This window comes from Haplochromis burtoni, unplaced genomic scaffold, assembly GCF_018398535.1.
Source record: "Haplochromis burtoni strain Fernald_Lab_line unplaced genomic scaffold, NCSU_Asbu1 Contig_6, whole genome shotgun sequence".
Taxonomy (NCBI): Eukaryota; Metazoa; Chordata; class Actinopteri; order Cichliformes; family Cichlidae; genus Haplochromis; species Haplochromis burtoni.
Genome location: NW_024582367.1, coordinates 2,458,017 through 2,478,644, shown reverse-complemented (window position 1 = coordinate 2,478,644; position 20,628 = coordinate 2,458,017). Strand labels below are relative to the sequence as shown.

The 20,628-nt window shown below is 39.6% G+C and overlaps 1 protein-coding gene across 1 annotated transcript in view; it reads right to left on the bottom strand.

Annotated features, from left to right (window-relative positions):
* The window catches only part of myo1d (myosin 1D), a 116,069-nt gene that overhangs the window by 29,277 nt on the left and 66,164 nt on the right, over positions 1-20,628 (bottom strand). Inside the window, exons 17-21 of the mRNA XM_005913674.2 lie at positions 17,085-17,308; positions 15,692-15,830; positions 14,582-14,686; positions 14,270-14,383; positions 3,347-3,501 (exon numbers count right to left, since the gene is read on the bottom strand). Coding sequence (XP_005913736.1) covers positions 3,347-3,501; positions 14,270-14,383; positions 14,582-14,686; positions 15,692-15,830; positions 17,085-17,308 — 737 coding nt within the window. The remainder of the gene's footprint in view (positions 1-3,346; positions 3,502-14,269; positions 14,384-14,581; positions 14,687-15,691; positions 15,831-17,084; positions 17,309-20,628) is intronic.

The following is a 20,628-nucleotide window of genomic DNA, read 5'->3' as shown; positions in this document are numbered from 1 at the left end:
TGTAGAAGCCGGGTTAAGACAGTATGTATTGTAGTATGAGACGAGCATCAGGGGTGATGTGTAACATCACAAGATGATAGTGAGACCCGCTATGATGTATGGTTTGGAAACTATAGTACTGACAAAAAGACAGGAGGTGGAGCTGGAGGTGGCAGAGGTGAAGAGGCTAAGAGTTTTGTTCAGACCAGAATGGACAAGATTATTAATGAGTATAGCAGAGGGACAGCTCAGGTTGAGCAGTTTAGAGACAAAGTTAGAGGGGCAAGGCTGGTGGCTGAGGTTTGGACATGTACAGAGGAGGAATAGTGACTAGACTGGACAAAGGATGTTGGAGATGGAGCTGCCAGGCAGGAGGAAAAGAGGAAGATAACAGAGAAGGATAGATGAAGTGAAAGAGGACATGCAGAGGGCTGGTCTGACAGAAGAGGTTGCTAGGGTAGGAAGAGATGGAGGCAGATGATCCATTGTGGTAACCCCTAAAGGGAGAAGCCAAAGGAAGCAAAAGAAGATATAGAAGAAGAGGCCGTTTTAGCAATCTCCTTAGTGGTTTTCTTTGCTTGATGCATCTTTTATCTGAATGCTGCAGCCAAGTCCCTGGGCAGCTGGTTTTGTCCGTTTAAAAAATAATCCCATATAGATGACTTTGTAATCTTTTCCATAACCAGCGAGTGTGTGCTGCTTGGATGAAAGAGGACTGTTCACACACCTCCCCTCAATAAATACGCCAGTTGTTGGACTGACGACTGGATGTGGATAAAATGTTTTATTTATATTTGAAGACATGATGAAATTTTCCCTAACTTCAATACGTAATACTGCAGGTGGAGCACAAAACAGCAATTATAGAAGAACTACACGTTTAGACACACTCTGACTGTTTTTGTCCATTTTCTGATCCACACCACGTTTCACACAGCGAAGTTAAACTTTTTTATGCCGTCAATAAAAGATGGACCGATCACCTGCATGTCTGATGTCCACAGCTGTAGACTTTGGTGACACTACTGGGCTGAAAAAACAAATAAAAATCTATGATTACCAGTCAACTGAATTTAAAAACACAATTTTTCCCAACTCCCACAACCCTGAACTGAATAAGCAGAAGAAGATGGATACATGGAATTTCTCCACTATATTTTTTTAAGTTTAGAAGGTAAAAAAAACAAACTTTCTTTCTGGTGACACAAATTGAAAAGATTGAATAATAAAGATGCCCAGACTTAACTGGATGCCTGCTTCTAAAACAAGCTACAGTATATTTCTCACTGTGAAGAACAGATGGGAAATCGTTTTGTGTAACTTTATCAAAAAATTGTAACAAATAAATATAGATTTACTGAACTAAAGAAATTTTTATAACCTCTTTCAGCTGCTCGATTATTTGCAAGGGGTCCCCACAGTGGATAGATCCACATATTTAATTTGGCCCAGATTTTATCTACAGTACACAATATCTTCAAAAGCTTTAGATTTTTAGTTTGAAAGGGCCTGAAGGTCTCTGATGCCTGAGATCTTTCGGCCCTCAGGTGGCACTGCATTAAAAATATGCATGAGTATTCAAAGAAAAACCACTGCGTGGGCTCAGGAACACTTCCAGAACTCACAGTTCAGAGAATCAACCAAAAATGCAGGTTAAAGCTGTATTAAAGAAGTAGAAGCCATAAGTGAACACGATCCAAAAACACATCTTCTCTGGGCCAAAAGTCTTTTTCAAAAACATGGACATGCAACCTTTGGATTAAAGAGGAGCAGGTTTCTATCAAAGTTTACTAAAAAGCCAACATGTCTGATGGTATGGGGGTACATTATCTACAGGTTTTAGAGGAACGTGTGCTCCCATCCTGACGATGACTTGTTCAGGAAAGGCTTTGCATATTTAAGCAAAGCCTGCATTTAAGCAAACTACATACTGCATCTATTACAGCAGCATGGCTTCACAGTAGAAGAGTGTGGGTGCTTAACTGCCCAGTCTGCAGTCCACAATCCTCTCCAAAAATCCTTCAGCTGGTCCCCTCAGTTCCCAGATGTTTACAGGTTGTTATTAAAGAAGAGAAGATACTACAGTGATAAACACAGTCCTCTCCCATGCTGCTGTCATCAATTTTGAAATGAGTCAATATTTTTCTTCATTTTAAACATTTGATATGTTTTCTATGTCCTCCGATGTGAATAAAACTTGATTTATTAGATGAGCATTCTATTTTTATTTCCATTTTAAAGAACCCAACTTTTTCAGAACAGGGTTTGCATTTGCACAGTAGTTTCATTTCACATTAGTGTGTCGATCTTTACTGCGTTTGTCTTTTCCCTGCTCCCAGTCTCACTGTGAATAAACATCCTTGCATACAAGAGACAGGTGAAGCGAAATAACATTGAAATGGCGACATAAATCTAAAATAGCGTAGTTCTTCCTCAGTAATGTCAGCTCACTGGATCAGAGATTGCAGTTAAGTTAAAAAACTGAAGATTTACAAAAAAGGTGAAATATCTCATAACTGATATGATTCCTCCATGTTACGTACGTTACATCTTTCCCTCAGGAATGCAATGATGCTGACGCGTGGCGTAGTGAACAGAGACCAACCGAGAATTAAACTGAACAGACTGGACAGCTGTCAGCAAGAACCAATCCAGCTTTTTAATCAGGATTAGCCTGATGTCCTATCAAAACATCTGATTGGCGCATCCATACTGACTTTTGTTCATTTCACATTTTTGACCTAAAGCGGACACAAAACCACGTAGAAACGAAACAATAGCTTTAGAAAGAATTAACAAACATTTTATCCCAATTATCCATCTGCCTTTCTCAGCTGAACAGGAAAACAACAAATGATGTACGAATTAATATCCTGTCCTGAAGCGTGCTCTGAGTCCTTATTAAGTGAACATTAGGGTTTAAGTGGGGACAGCTGCTGCTGCGTCGTCTAACTGCCTCATAATCCTGCAACCACAGGTCACATCAGCCAGTACCACACATATGAGCCAGTGTGACTGGATTTGACATAATGTTCTAGAAATTCAATTGAGCCAATTTTATTATTTTCTCAATTTAGGAAGCACGTTGCTCCTGCAGCTATGCAGGAAATTACCTCAAATGAGAGCCGCACAAGGTTTAAGTGGGGACAATATGCTGATTATTAACTGGAAGCAGTTTTCTCTACACAGTAAATAGAAGAAATGAGCTACCTTCACCTCGTGTCACCTACAAGTCTTTAAATCAGAACAGCTAACATTTTTCAGGACATTTTAACATATCATATTTAGGCACATAAACAGGTGACTCTGCTTTCACCAGTGCCTGTTGCCCTTTCTCTGACTACTACTTGTTTCCCTCACTGCTTACCTCTTGAAATGGCTAAGCAGGGTGCCAACTAGCTCCCCGATGCGGCTCTCATTGGCAGGCACCATACCCTGCAGGCACACCACGAGATCCCTGCTGTCCTTGGTGTGGAACACAACCAGCTGGTCCTTCCCGGGGGACACGCTCAGCCCTGTCACCTGAGATACACAAATAGAGAGAGAAAGGACACACGCAGTTAAACACAGATAAACATGTACACAAAACAGACAGAGAAATACACAAACAAACACTCTGCACTGTTACAGTGTTGCAGTTGCATGTGAAAATCAGTGGAGTAATTTGGTTTCACCACAGCTTGCTTCACCAAGAAGTAAAGTGAAGAGAGCTGAAGGATTTGGACTGGTCAGTACAATAATTAATTACACTCACCTGCCACTTTACTAGGTACACCTGTTTAATGGCTCATAACACATTAATGTAGTCAGCCAATCACACAGCAGCAGCTGAACGTGTTTAGGCATTTCAGGATGACCTGTTGAAGTTCAAAGTGATCATCAGAATGGAAAGAAAGGTGTTTTATCATGATCGTTGATGCCAGATGGGCAGGGATTTTCCCACACAACCATCTCCAGGGTTTACAGAGAAAATGTCCTACTGATGCCAGAAAAAAATGGCTGGACTGCTTTGAGCTGACAGAAAGGCAGAACGAAAGGTCTCAATTTCTGCCTCATTTTGTGTAAGAAACTGAAAATATCTTCCCTTTTATCAACAGTTCAGGCTGGTGGTGGAGGTGTAATGGTGTGGGGGATATTTCCTCGGTACATTTTGTGCCCCTTAGCATTAATTAAACGCCACAGTCTGAGTATTGTTAACGACCATATCTATTGTGTTATGACCACTGTGTACCCATCCTTTGATGTAGGGCTGCCACGATTAGTCGACTAGTCACGATTACATCGATTATCATGTCGTTTGAAGCTTTGTAAGATCCCCAAAGACGCAGGAATAAGTAGTAGGATTTAAGAGTGTAATAACGGACTGAAACAGAAGATGGCAGCACTGCATGTACAAGGATGCCAGCTGCCGTTAAACCCCGAAGAAGAAGAAGCAGCTATGTCCCAGAATTCATAGCGCGGCCCAGCTCAGTTTCCAACAATGGCGGCAGCTAGTTAGTTTTAATATTACTCTTATTATTCTTTCTGGGTCACAAAATAAACGTTTAACATATTTTCAGGCGAGAATGTAGCCGTGTAAACTTCAAATATCTGCTCAGTTTATCAAGACACCACATATTTTCAAAAGCGCTCCGACGTTTTCGGAGACGTCTGTTACCCACCAGCTCGATAGCTAAGCGGGGTTCAAGGCTCGCTAGAGCCCGTGAGAACACCGGACTCCCGGCAAATCGTTTTCAAACCCACCGCCGTCTTTCGCTACTCAGGTTAAACATGATATATAAGTCACTTAGATAACTTAAAAATGTTATTGTTTGGCTGTTATATTTTAGATAGCAAGGTGCAGACGGCTGAGTTTATTAAACTTCACCAAAACAATCTGCAAATTTCATTAAAATTTAATAAACTCTCATCTTGTCTTTATTTTTAGTTAGCACAGACCTTAAACACTTAAAGCTGTAAGCTAATGATGGTTATATAAGAGCAGATGCTGCGGGTGCAATAAGCTGTACGTTTTATGTCCAATGGATGCATGATCTGACTAGTCGACTATCAAAATAATCGTTTGTTGCAGCCCTACTTTGATGGCCGCTTCCATCCATGATCTAAAACTGGTTTCTTGAACAGCAAGTTTAACCCACTCAAATCTGCCCATCAGTCACCAGACCTCAGTCCCAGAGAGTGTTTGAATGGGAGATTCGCATGGTGGATGTTTCGCCAACAAATCTGCAGAAACTGTGTGATGTCATCATATCAATATGAAGCAAACTGTCTGAGGAAAAGGCCAGTATATGTTAATGATCTTCTTCCGTTAGTCTTGTCTTTTTCCAATATGCACGTCTTTATCCTGTTAATTTCAACAGTGGGACAAGGCTGGGCATGTACTTTTATTCTTTAAACATTGTGTTTTCTTCATTTCAAAGGAAACTTTTAGCCGCTCGATCTTCTAGCAGAAATTGTGTAGGCTAAACATACTTTCCCGCCTTACTTTTCATTTATGATAGGATTGTACAAAATATTGCTGCTTGTTCCTGTTTTGATGTGTCCCCCAAAAGGATGCATATACAGGGTTATATGGTATATGGAAGAAAAGAAAAGAAATACTCTGTTTGAATCATGAAAAACCCCTTTTTGAATTTTCTCAGAATAAATAAGAAAAGATCATTACTATTACACTAAGGCAAATTGGTGATTTATCGACAAGATGTGATGAATTACTCGGACAAATATCAGTCAGTATCCGTCTCTGGTGTCAACTGGTGTACGGGATTTCTTCTGGTGGAGAACGTCATCAGCATCTGGAGTAATGCTTTATAGATTAGCCTCCCAAAGGGCCAGTCTAATTTTTCCAATTAGAGCCCCCGAACTAAAGCAGCTGGGTTAAAAGGAGACTCTGTTTTTCAGCTGGATTGTCTGCTTCACAGGTCTACAAAGCTGCAGGAAGAATCCAATATATTTACAGACAAACACTTTTCAGGAGAAAAAAGAAGACCTGAGCTTCATTTCTCATTAACTTCCCATTACTTTTCCCTTTATCCTATATCCACCCTCTATTTAGCCTCGTTTTCCTTTGTCTCCTTTGTCATCTCCCCTAGGGTTTTAGCCATTTTTCTTTGTCTTTCCAAGTTGAACTGAAGGCAGTGAATGTTGAGGAAATAGCCAGAGGGCAGCCAGTCAGCTACACTAATAACCATCACCAGAGAGCAATGCCGAGACAAAGTCCCCATCACAGGCAGACAAGCAGAGACAGGTTTTGACCGGCGGCAAATCAACCAGCTAGCTTATTTAGCCTCAACGCGATGCCCGTGATTTCAGAAACAAACACTTCACGTAATCACCGTGAATTAAAGCCTAAAGCCATGCCTCTCTGTATAGCAATCCACCCACAGTTAATTACAAAGAGCCGATTACATTTACATTTATATTAAAGGCTTAATTGATTGGAACGACAGTCGGTGTTCTAATGAGTTGGGTAATGATACATTCAGATTCGCTTCCTTGTCTCATTTTTTTCCTCTGTCTTGATTCCCCCAAATCAGTTTAACCAGAATATGGAATCTGTTAGAGCCATTCATCTGCCCCGCCATCTGCTCAATGACTCGTCTGTCATCCCTTTACATATTTAACAAAACTTGGAGATGTGGACATATTTTAGTCCTGCCCTCCAATTTGGGCGCTACACGCTCTGGATCTGCATTGACGATTACACTGTAGGATTTTCAGTGCAGTTGTTATGTAGACTACACGACTGTACAACTTTTGAGCCTTTTTAAAGATGTGATGAATCCCAGTTATTTCATAATATTTCATGTTCTCCTCATTGTTGTCTTGTTTGTTAATAATAACCGATTATCTTTAGGATATGGAATATTGCAAGAAATGTGAAACTGTGAGTGGAACCTTCACTCTTACACTTCATGTTATAGATGTTTCAATAGTTAATCAATTAAAAGTAAATATGAACACCTTCCTAGATTTATTATCTTCCAAAAATTTTCTGAAAACTTGAGATATATATAACCAAAACAACTGTTTTGGAAAATGACTTTCTCTGTCAAACATTACTGTCAGACATTAATATAAAAAGCCAAATGAGGTTTTGTACTCAGGATTCTTGTTAATATGCTTTTTTAAAAAAAAACAGAAATACACAATTAACAAATTAAAAAGAATTGCTTGCTTTGCCCATTTGGCGAATATGACTGGATGTATCTTCTGAGCAAACCCCTGGACAAAATCACAAAGGTCTTAATTGTGTGCCCTCAGGTCTGACATTCATTGGTCCACGGATGTCAAGAGGACAAAATGTGAACAGCAGGTTTTCCCAGTTTATTCTTTGGGGATCAAATAATTGGTTATATAACACATCCCAGAAGCCCAATTACGATGGAAAGGGTGGGTGCTCTGTGATTAAATGAATATAATAACTTAAGCTCCATAGCCATCCATGTTGCAAAAATGCAAGAGCATTCAAACTGCAGATGCACAAATTTACAGTATTATTACAATTTATTTTTCATCATATCCTGATCTTGGGAGTGCATAAGCTGGCACTTCTTGTGTTCAATGCTTTTGAGTTATTGGAGACAACTGGTCAAGAAAAACACCACGCACTACACAGCCCTATGTAGACTATTGAGCTGAGTGTGTAAATAAAGTATATGTGGTCACACTGCAGCTCTAGTTTGTGTTTGGTTGAGAGGTATGAGGAGAGCGGGAGCTCACTGCAAAGAAGGGAGGGAACGAGCGCACATACAGGAGGCCGATTTGTGCACATGCCTGAATGACACCAGACATCAGCTGATCTGCCCTACCGCTCGGTATCCATGACAACACCGTCTCCTGGGAAGTTGGCATGACAACAACGGCGGGAGAGAGAAGAGAGAGGGGAAAGTCAGCACTAGATAGGAAATGGGGGGGAGGAAGAAGACGAGGTAAAAAAGAATGAAAAAAAAAAGACTGCGAACAGAAGCAACGCGAGCCACCGATTCAGAATCGGTATTTCACCCTGAATAAAATAACTTCAACGTTATTTTGTTTAATTTCAATGAACGATAACAAGCCAATGATCTCACAGCATTAATTGGCATATAAATCCTCTGGCAGACAGTTGTTGGCTCTTCACTACAGTTTTGGCCATCTATCAGCCCAGTCTTTCCTTTTAGCTGCCCTGCAGAAGCAGTAGTAAATACACAGAATAGGGCAGCCAAGGGGATGCTGTGGTGTTAGCCTATCACTGCTAATCAACAATGAGCTAACTGCTCTCCCCTCTGTTTGACCTTGTCTGATCAATAGCACCAAGTCACACTGCTGTGGCTGTCTGCCCACATCTCTATCCGCTCCTCCTCACCCACCTTTCCTTCAGCTCTTGCACTTTTTCACCTTCACCAATTCACTCACCCTTGCAGTCTGACATTTATTACATAAAGGTCTTGTATGTTATGTACACACTGGGACAGTGATGTAACGATTAAAAAAAAAAAAAGATGAATGAAAGTTCGACACCTAAAGACCGTGTTATGTGTTTGTGCATTTATTGGTTTAGAGCAAGATGTTTTTATTTAAATTTGCTTCTATCTCCACTTAAAGGCAGTTTCTTTGTGCACATGTGGACCTTCAGTTGCTGCCATTTTTAGATCACACCATGGAAATTCTGTTCTGATCACTTGCATTTGTGCATCAGTGATGTGTTAAATCTCCTATTCTGTGCAAAAATGTCCATCCTGCAACTTCAATTTCAGTTTGAAGAGGACAAAATTACAGGAAGCCAGTTGCAGGTGGTGAAGAAAAATCTCCTGTCTCTTCAGTGTGCTGTGAGAAGGCACACAATGTCAATTTGTACAGTGTGACCCTGGGCTGGGAATTCAGGCAGCACAAAGCTGTAAATGTTGGAAAAATAAATGAGAACCATGCGTCTGGTTGCATCACCATGAACTCTGCACTTTCCTCCCCTGAAAATTGCTGTGTGGTCCCTGTGTTGTTGCCTGATAACCCAGCGCTCATCAGCAGTGATACAGAGGATGATGTTTGCTCTCAGGAAAATTTAAAGTCAATGAAGAAATTGATGCAGTGTATGTACAAGCACTTGTAACGTGTCTGCAGGAAAGAGATGATTTTGAACAGGTGGTCAGCCGAATTTAAATGAAGTCTGGACTTTTTATAAGCACAGTTGTGGATCTTTTACAATAAAAGCGTACCTCCTATTGTACAGACACTAATTTGTGAATGCCGATGACTTCATTAAAAAGCTTGGCACTGTAATCATTTCCAGTAAACAGCCGTCTGTTGGGAGTATTTGCAAAAGAGCCCAACCTAATAACAAAAATGCACAATATTACTGAATGTACGATTTCAGAACACCACTAATTTTTTATATTTTAGATCAAATCTGAAAAAAGACGAGCTGTCAGAATGTCTCTGTCCTCACGTTTCCCTCCAAATACAGTTTGCATGTAGAGCTCTGTGTATACTGAACTACTCCCATTGTGTTACTGTCAATGTTTGAATGCTACAAACCATTCCCTGTGCACTGATGGCTCTCTGTATGCCTCGTACATCAATTCAGGATGTGCATATGCATATGTGTGTGTCACTCTCTCTGAATGAACAATAACTAAAAATCCCCTTAACTCATGCTGCTCTCTCTGTCTGCCACCATCTGTCTCAACTCAATCTCCCAATTTCACTTCCAGATGCAGCGATGCCGGATTTGGGTGTCCATCTACAAGCTCTCTAATTCCCACTTGTCACTTTGTCAGATTCAATGCTGGGGTTTCTTGTCATAGCTGTCAGTGCACAGCAGCCTCATATCTCACTCATTTCTTCCACACGACAGGGGCGTATGTGCCTTGGAGATTAATGCGTTACACCTTCACTTTCTATATCATTTTTGCCTCGCCTCGAAGGTCAGAGGTGCAAAAGCAGAGCACAAGCAACGTTTGTGCCATTTTACCGCAGCAGAGCACTTGATGGCCAAAACGGAAATGCCAAAAGTTTGTGTAACATGTTCATTAAAGTTTAAAAGAAAGAAATTCTACTTTCAAATATATAATATATAGTTTATACATGCTCTGTGAGATTGAACTTTTATATCTCAAGAGTTTCACCTGAGTGGTGGTCGGCCTGTTATCGTAGTAAAAACACCTGAACTACTGTGCAAGTATAATTGACACCCACATGAGCAGTAATATAAAGTTTTAGCTCTCTGTTCATTCGTTTAAATAAAGACTGCTGTTGTAAGCCCAGCGTAAGTGGCCAGAGATGCTGCGGTCAAGTGGTCAGACTTTTTTTCTAGGACTGCGATGGCACCCAGAGCTTAAATTTATCTCAGGGATAGTCCAGCAGTTATTTTGGAGCATGCTTGTATTAGCGACAGCCAGGTTTGATAATATCAGTAAAATCATGACCATCATTATTTTACCTGATCGACTTCCAAAAGCAGACATTCCTCAACTAATGAGGAATGCCAAATATCTCATTTGCTATGAAGTGAACACAAATTAAACAGCTGGAGGCTTTGGACATTAAATGACAGATTTTAAACATGAAGACGAAACAGTGAGAGATGTTAAAATGAGAAGTGTGCAGCTTAGAAACTGCTAGGGTCAGCATAAACACCAAGTTAATGCACAGCTTGTCAAGAACCCCAAATGCAAAAATGCACACGGCTAATCTAACTTGCAGCAAGAAAGCAAATACGCCAACTTTCGAGCATGCCAGTTACGGGCAGAGACTGGGGGTAGTATAATAATCAGTTTAGAAGCTTACAAGGACAAACTGAAACAGGATCAAATCATCTACTGACCTTATAATAATAAGCTGTTATAACAATAGCAGCAGTTAACCTTAAATGATGCTAGTTTTGGCTGTAATAAATGGCAGCATGAATCATACAGGACACATTTACCATGGAAACAGCCTCCTGTGCTACGTGCATGCAGCAGCATTAATGAACCTATCACAGTGAGAACGTGAATTAAAACCAGCCAACTGCAAAGCTGAATGAGATTTTTTGCACATTGACACATTGCCAGAGGATAACAGGCTGGTGGGAAATCAATACTGTCACCTTTGCTACAGATTCAGGAAGCCACTCACACTGCTTCCTCTTTCTGTTTGTTGTTTGCTGGTTCTAACATACAGCAGGACATCAGTTAGGAGGGTTCGTGGTGGATGCTTTACCAGCAGTGTTGGTCAAGTTACTTGAAAAAAGTAATCAGTAACTAATTACTGATTATTTCCCCCAAAAAGTAATCCTGCTACTTTACTGATTACTTATTTTCAAAAGTAATTAATTACTTAGTTACTTTTTAAAAACACGATTTACAACCTGAATAGGTAATAAAGCCCTATTCTACTTTTTCTGCATAATCCATCATACAAAATGTAATCAAATGGAAAAGTCTCTTTTTTTTAACTTGTTTTATCAGTTTTAATCTTTTAACTTTATGCATCAAGCAAAAATTTAATTATATGCACCATTCTCTGACTTGAAGAAATTAGTTTAACGTTTAAACCTATTTTCTGCACATTCCACCACATACAATAAAATATTTTTTGTGTTTACACTCACTCTTTCAAATAGATGCAAGTAAAACACAGCAGAAAATAAATAAAATCAAAGACTCAGCGGTCCTGTTGCTCTATTTTCACCTGCATAGCAAGCGGAGGTTTGCCCTGGTGCAGGTGTGCTGCAGCGGTCAGTTGAAGAATCCGCACACTCGGGGCTTGCTCGGAAGTTCAGGGGTTTTTTCACTGTAAAAAGAAGTTTTCTTCCCACGCAGTGAGCAGCGGACACTAATGTTTTTGTCACTTTTTATGGAATCAAACTCAAAGTAAGGTCAGTACTTCCACGCTTTAAATGCTGCACGCTCATACTCTCTCCTGCACTCGATATATGATCCATTGTTGATCTGCACACAGCTGTTGTCACGAACGCCGCACTCGCTTATGTCACTGTCATGAGACACTCTCGCAAAAAAATCACGGGTTTAGTAACGCAGTAATGCAGCGTGCTTACGGGAAAGTAACAGTAATCTAATTACCTTTTTTCAATAGTAAAAAAGTAATCAGATTACATCTCTGTTCACCAGCCACCAATTTTATATTCATGTTTGTCCACACTCATGTGAAACTTTAAAAGGAAATTAATTTAAAAAAAGAATCAAAATGTTTTGCCAAGAAATATCTACTTCAGAAGATAAACTTGGGGATGTTGCTACAATGATTTGTAAAACTTGGATTATTGACACACATCTTCAACTTGCCAACCCAGTAGATCGATATAACAATCACCACTTCAAAGTGGGGATGCTAGATTCATAACACCACTTCAATACACATGGTCACAATCTCACCCCTGTTTCTTAGATAAGATTCTGATTTATGTGAGATGTGTTTTTGCAGATTCAGATGAACTCGAAGAAATTCCCTAAAGACCTGACCAAAAGTTTAAAAGAATGGCATTTTTGCACGTACAACTGATGGAATTTGCTTGCCCAATAGTTAAAAATATATCATTTAAACTCATTGAAATGATCATTTTAAGCCAATTAGTCTGAGCAAATGTTTCTAATATTCGTACCATTGTACAGCATGTTGACAGACCAAGCAGTTAATCAACTGAAAAAAATATCTAAGACTCTTTAATTACAGGAAACCTTCTGAGCAGCACTCCATTACTAAATACTAAACATAAAGTTTAAAACTAATGTACAGCATGAGAAGAATGATTCAAATTCCTGCTTTCATAATTACACCAGGCAATTCATACTTCTTATTCCACAGGAGCAGGTTCTTAATTTCCAATATATGATTTCAGTTAAATGTAGTAAACAATTTAACTTGGCCATAAGTAGGTCATATTAAATTCTGAAGTAAATTGGGAGTTTAAATTGGTGCTATACAGATACATGGCTGGGGTTCAGCAATAAATAAATTCATGCCTTATCATATGAACCCTCACGCACTCACTGTCATTCGGTCTAATATCTGTTTGATATTGATCGGAGAAAGGGTGTTTAGATCCACCTATCTATCGTCTGGAGCTGGTATCACAAAGCTACAGAAAGCTAGGACTCAGATCAGCAAGTTTAGTCATTACTATCCAAAGTACAGTAGAGCTAGAAGAAAACAATGGATGGAGTATGTAAAACTTAGAAACACTCATATGGAAAAACACATTAGCACAACAGTAAGCAGTGTTGCATAAAATCTCAACAAACTGCAGCATAGCCTGGATGCTGTGGCCTTGTACCTTAGCAGGGCTCAGCTTCAGGATAGTTTCTGAACAAACAATAACAATAACAATTCATATACCACAAGTATAAGACATGATAACCTCCTTTTCTCGAGTGCCACTCTTTTTTTTTTTATTTATTCTTTTTTAGTGTTTTATGAACATTTCTTAAATAAGATATAATGTAAAGGATTCCGAGCATTGATTGCAAATGTCTACAAAGAGTTTCGAGTAATTCCAGTGGACAAATTGGCTGGTTGGAAAGTAAATGGACAGTTTTACGAGGGGAATTCTGAAAGGCCTGAAGCAGTATTTTAAAAGGAAAAGGCTTAGCATAAATAAGTTTTTTATATTTATTTCACCACTATGATAAAACCCCTTACTTTGCATTTGTGTAAGAATACATAGCTGTGAGTAGCTGCTACTCACAGCTAACTATTTCTATGTGAAATGTTATTTGTTTTACTGTTACCGTTTTTAATTACAAAACTTTAAAGTTTAGATCAACAAACTTATTTATGCATATTCTATGAATTTCTATTTAATTTATGTTTCAGGTAGAGACGACTCAAGTGTCTCATTCTGACCAACATCTGCGACACTAACAACGAACACTTTATGTTACATTTCATTAGCCGGGATATACTTGGTAAAGACGGGCGATGAGGGATGAGGAAATGTGAACTGGTGCTGTGGTTTGGGGGAAGGCCTTGAAGGGGACTGGCAACGGCTCCCGGGCCGGGCAGATCCCCATGTACTAACGAGAAGTGAATGAAGGAAAGGAAGAGAGGAGAAGAGGAGAAGAGAGAGAAAATTGGGGGAAGGGTGGGGCATGAAAATGAGAACAGCAGGTATTGGTGAAGGGGGGCTTTTATAGCCTGAGTCCGGAGGGGGCGTGAAGGAGGAGTGGTCCTGCTCCTGAAATTAAGATGATATCTCCACTAAGCAGATAAACAGCATGTAACCCCTGAACTACAGGGTCTGTTACAGCAGTATCTATAGAGCTGATTTTGTCTGTTTACAGTAAAAGAAGTGTTAAAACAAAGAGTGTCATACGTTGTAGAGGGGGATGCTCTTCATGGGTTTGTACTGCTTCAGGGGGTCCATCTTGTACAGGTGGCGGTCAGTGATGAGCACAGCCCGGTTCTCCGACTTGTGGAAACGGTTGATCTGGGAAACACAAAGCTCCTCATTAGTGACACCACGGGATACAGTAGGTGCACACAAACACGGTGACATTTACACACCCTGCAGGGAAATGTTGTGAGCCATCAGCAGCTGGGTTTATGTCTTTGTACACACAGACACGTGTTGTGAGTGTGTGCACATGTGGTAAAGTCATGGATATCTGCTCTGAAAAGCTTTTACCTTGCGTACGTTGCAGGAGAACAGGACTCTCATGAATTTGTCTTTCCGCTGCAGATCGCTTGAGACCAGTGTGAACGATGCTGCCGTGTCAGGGCTGTCTCGCTTCTGTCAGACACACACACCACAAGAAACTTATCAAAATATTCCAGTTTAACTCGAATTAATTCACAACCTGCCCGAGTTAAGATGAGCTTATAAATATCCTATTTATGCATGCATTTTATTGGTTTAATGAATGTATTATCTCACAATGAAAATGTTTTCATTGCAGGAGTTTTAAATGAATAAATTGTTTGAATCATATATAATTAACCTAAAGACAGCCACAACATCCACTGACAAAAAACCCTGGCTTAATTGGGTACATTCCTTCAGTCCAGTATTCACACTCTATGGTAATTACTATTTACTGGGAAAACAGCTGAGCCAACATTACATTGTTAAGATGCTTATCTTCTTATGTCTTCTAATGTCCACCGGGTGTAATTGAGGTCTGTAAAATAAATGCGAGGTGTAAAACTGCTTCCCTTCTTTTTAGGCTTATTTTCCATTCATATCACACTGTTTGTTTCTTGTCTTGCTTGATACTTTCTTTAATAAATCTGCTCAAAGAATGAGACTAAACACTTTTCCTTTGTTTTTAACTGGAAGATTTCTCCATAGAGTGCATATAAAAGTTAGACAAGGCCACCATATCATCACTTATTGGTTCGTGGTCTACAACTTTGAAAGTTTGAAATGAAATAGGATGTCATGAGCGATGATCAGACTGATTAATACCTGAATCCAAAAGAAAATAAACCAGGGTTTTAAGTTTGGATGCAGGCAGTATTATTAAACATTGTCTGATTGAAGAGTCAGCAAACAATGAATGAATTAAATCACATGTTTAATACCAGCAGGGTACTCTATTTTTCAGCATTTTATGCTACAAACTGCACAGCATTGAGGTTCAATAACTACGTCTGATCTGGATTTCAGCCACAGAGGAACAGCAGCTGATGCAAGCTGCAGGAGACAAAGCCTGCATGAACAAAGCTAGCATGGCCAATTTCACTCTGTAAAATATGTCTTTTTCATGACTGGACTCATGCTACCCCTCCTACTCACCAGATAGTTTCCTTCCCAGGCCCGTTGCAGCCCCAAATCAGCCCTCTGGCCCTTCAGGGCCTCCAGGCCGGCTACCTTGGCCCTCACCTGCAGGGTCTCCTCTGGAGATAAGCCTTTGATCAGTGTCCATGCCCACCACCTGGAGATAAACGCATCCAAAAACACACACACAGAGCAAACTTAGAACGGAGGAAAATCGAACTTTCTATATAAAGGATGCTGCACAGAGCCTTGTTACTGTAGTCGGGTCAGTGGGGTGTTGCAGCAGGACTGCAGTCGACCCCGTCTTCACTGTACTGTATTTACTGACAGCCAACATAATTCTCTAGGAGGGTTATTTTCTCACTGTGTCCGGCTTCAAATAGAAAAAAGGCAAACAAACAGACAATGGGATGAAAGGAAGTGATGAGCCTTTGATGGAGAGAGAAAAATCAATGCCCAGTGTGAGCCCAAGGCAGAAGGAAACATGTGTAAGTTGCTTCAAAAAGACTCATCTGGATGTAAAATAACACTGGAGGGCATGTGTTGTCTCCTGTGGTTGGAGTCAGATTTACTTTTAGTTCAGCCAATTTAGGAAAGCGATTTTCTTCAAAAGAGAACAATTTAAAAACATTTTGTTTGAATAAGGTTCAGCTTCTGTTTCTGTTCTGAACGTATAATACAACAACAGTTGGTCATCATTAAAAGCTGATATTTGCTTCTACAAGTTTAACAGTTCATTTACTCTTTTAAACTTTAATTTTGTCCTGTGGTTTGTTTCTTTTCACAGAGAAAACAAAGAAAGCAAACTTAAAGTGAACCATAAGCCTTATAAGAATGTTCTGTCTGCCTGTTGGCTAGATGTGTTCGGGGCAGGAGCAACAAAAGTCAATACAGGAAGAAGGTGCTGTATTCAGAAATAGTGGATAACAAGGAGAATTTACTCCTAACATTCATATTTGTTTATGGTGAGAATGTGATCCCACCTCGATCTGCCACATGGACGCTGCAAGTCTGAGCTAAAGATCTCTCAATAGCCACATATGCTTTGAATTCTGGGAGTACACAAACTCTAAAATAAATGTTAGGTGTGCAGATTAAACAAACTGTACCAACTAGCTATAAAATTAACCAAGCCCTCACCTATATCCTCTACTTATAAACCCAGCCCTAGACACATTTGGCCAACAAGCAGGTTAAACGCTCTCACATGGTTTACAAAGATGGATTCTGGTTTGCTTGTAGTTTTTTCTTTGCGAAAACAAAACAACAGGGAAAAGTTACAACTCTGCAGTCTAATCAATTATTCCAGACTAGCATAAACCAATTATAGGAGTAGAAACACACTTACATACATGATGGGCCTGTTTAAAAAAAAAAAATCTATCTCAGCAGATGTTTTCTTGTGGAGTACCTGCTATGGATGCTCTTGAGCGCCTCTTCAAACCTGCGCAGAACCTTGGGGGGCGTGGGCCACTTCACGTGCCTGCCATGATCCTTCATGGATCGCACGTTTTTGAAGCGACGGTTGACCTCACGGATGTAGGACTTGACCTTGTAGCGTCTGTAGGCCTGCAGGATGGTGAGGGCAGCTCGCATGCGTCTGTACCGCATTCTGGCTATAGTTCCTCTCCACACCTGAAGACAAGGGTTCGCATAAAGAATACATAGATATAATTTTATTGCAATTACAGAACAGATCTCCACATAGAAAGTACTTTTAAATGCTTTATGGCAATCCTCACTCTGGGGTTTTATGGCTTATTATTGCCTCTCTTTCTGCTCATAATGCAAAATGATATTTTGATAACTTTGCAAGGAAACTCCATCATTTGAGATGACAGGCCAAGTCTGCCTTTCATAGAAAATCCAATCCATCTCTATAGTGAGCTAATAAAAACCTTCACATCTGATTTAAAACTACATACTGTATGTTACAAACATAGTCTGGCTGAAACTGCTGTAAAAATGAAGGAATTCTTCACAGTAGTGTAACATTGGGCTGTTTTTATGGCTGAGTGGTGTGGATTCCTGTGTTTGGCTGAGAACAGTGTAAAGGTTTAACTAGCAATGGGCCAGACACTCCAGCATTGATTAACCAGTTGTAGCCGGAGCTTATCTGCAGAGTACTAGTTAAAATGTTCAATACAGCAGCCTTTTTGTAACCATGGTTTAAAGGAGCAATGGAATAGGGACAAAATTAACTTCTGCATAAACAAGAACCTGAATTCAGGATGCGTGGCTGTAGCTGCACATTTTAAAGTGATAAACTGTTTATGGAGACTACTGCGCAAACACTGAAATTACTCTGCATTACCAACCACATTTTAAGCCACACCTTTTCACACTGTTTTTCGAATATGTAGACTAAACCAACAAACGTAAAGTAATACTGTGATGTATTTTGATTTATTTCTGTATAGTGTGAGTGCAATCCCAAAAGTAAGGTCTCCAAAGCGGTGGGGATGTAGAGAAACTGTTCATTCGGCTGTTCGTCACACTGTTGTGATTGGTGCTTCCTCCACTCTCAAACAAGCATGCTCAGCTTCACTTGGATGCTTGTTTGGGCTTGGCAGACGTTGAAAATGGAGCTCCCGTTTTCAAGGGCGAAATGTGCGCAGTTATTCGATTTTTGAACGCAAAAGGCGTTAAACTGGTTTGTAAGTGGTGTAGAGAGTTTACAGCAGTACGAAGAGGTAAAAGATAAGGTTCAACGCTTCCTGAAGGACATGGCGGCGAGCTGGTACGACATGGGCATTGTAAAACTAAAAATATGCATCAACTGACATGATGATTATGTAGAAAAAGAAATAATTCAACCTTTAAAATGATGTAAATATTATAGAAAATAAACAGTTTTTGCATTTCTAAAAAAAATAGGAGATCTTACTTTTGGGATTGCCCTCATATATCCAGGTTCCTCCAGGTTTTTCCTAAATGACTTTTTACTGACTGTATACTGGTTATATATTTAAAATAAACGTAAAACAAACAAACAAACCTATGACTGACAGTAGTGTATATACTCTATACTCTGTCAAATGACAAATCAAACTGAACTATACTTTAAATCAGCATTGGTTTCTTATAGTTTAGTACTACACAGAACAAAGAGACTCAGACAGCAGTGATGTTGCTTCACCAGAACCACAGAAACAAAACATTTTTAAATTGTGGAGCAGAAACAAGCAATTGTGTCAAAAATGTACCTGAAACCAATATTAATAATTTAATAACAATAAAGTAAAATGAAAAACAAGCAGGGAACTGTCAGAAAGAATAAGGAAAACAGCCCCCCCGCCTTTTCGATCAGCAGACCTGCAGTTTCGCTGCAGTTACTTTAAACCCTCTTGTATCAGAGACCACATCAGGGATCCTGCTGTACCCTCAGACAAACACTGACACACGTTATCAATAATTTAAAACACTGTCCAAAGCTTCAACTTCGAATGACCTAAAATGGCCTTCATGTAAAGAAACAACTTCCAACATTTTGCCCTTTTATGGATTGCAGCAGGTTGCCTAGCTCATGAATCTATGATAAAAATGAACCGTAAACACATGCAACCTACTGCACTTAAATATGAATCATGAGGTCTTCATAGCAGCATTAAATTCACTTAAATACCGCTATAGTAGCTAATATATAAGCACATATTTCAAAGTGTCAAGCACCATGTTTTTAAATTAATAATTTTGTTGTGACTCACCATTACAACTCATTAAATCTCTCATTTGTTATACATTTCTCACTGCAATGTTTAAACAGCCTTTATTCAGTCTAAAGAAGCTAAAATAAGGACCTGCCTGTAACCAAACATAGACTGAGTGGCTATTAGACACTCGAGAACATGAATAATAGATGTAAGTGGGACCCCAGAGAACCATAACTCTAAACTCGGCCTCACTAAAATCGCCACCATATGTCCTCCTTTCGCTGTATTCCCTCCCTCTTATAGACACATACACAGGCATGCATGAAGCCTCTCAGTTTATTCCAGATTTAAGTGGCTACATTGTGTCTAAATAATCTTTCATCGCCAGTAATCCAGTGTCACAGACCTACAAATTTAAGGCAACACTGCAGACTGCACTGGAGGCTCTCTAGCAGATATCATCTGAGTGTAATGCGCAGTAATCATAGATATCATGAATATTTAATGGATTCAAAGTGTGGGGGAGGCCGGTGGCAAAGAAAAGGATTTGTTGCATTTGCATATTAAAACTGTGGAGGTGGTAGTTTTCACCTGATGAGACTAACAAATGCCAGAGAGGAAGATAAGTCATGCACTGCTGGACTGCAGCAGAATAATTAACCGCACCAGCTGAAAATTGTTTTATATCTAGTGAAACATTTTCACTTTTTAACTAAAGCATGTAGAGAATGGTCTAGCTTAGAGTGCTGACTTAACCACGTCATTACTTACAAAGTGGAAAGAGGGTAGTTATGAGCAGAAGCTGAATCACATTTGGATCAATGAGGGAAAGATAGCCTGTTTATAATGACCACAGTGGCTTGATCACACGCTCTTTGTTAAAAAAAAGGGGGTTTAATTTGTATTTTTAATCCTCCAAAGTTTATGCAGTTGTACATTATGCCCATTAAGCTGAGATCAGCCGTAGTTAGCTAGAAAGAATAATCAGCTCCCCAGATGTTACTGTAAATGAGATACGTTCAAGTATACTGAGCTGGTTCCTGTTCACAGTAGATGTGATTCTTTATATGGCTGTGTTAATTGTTACAGTGTAGCTTTGATAAATGCCATGCCCCATATTAAAGCTATTCTTAGTCCAAACTATTGTGATGCAAAGTTTGTAGGTTTTATGTCTCTGCTGTTGAAATTCAAATTTCCATCCACAGATGTCGTTAAAGAGAAACACAACATCGTCTTAAAGCTGCAAAACTGGATTACTTTTCCAAAACAGCTCAAGAAAATTGATCCAAAAGAGGAGGGGGG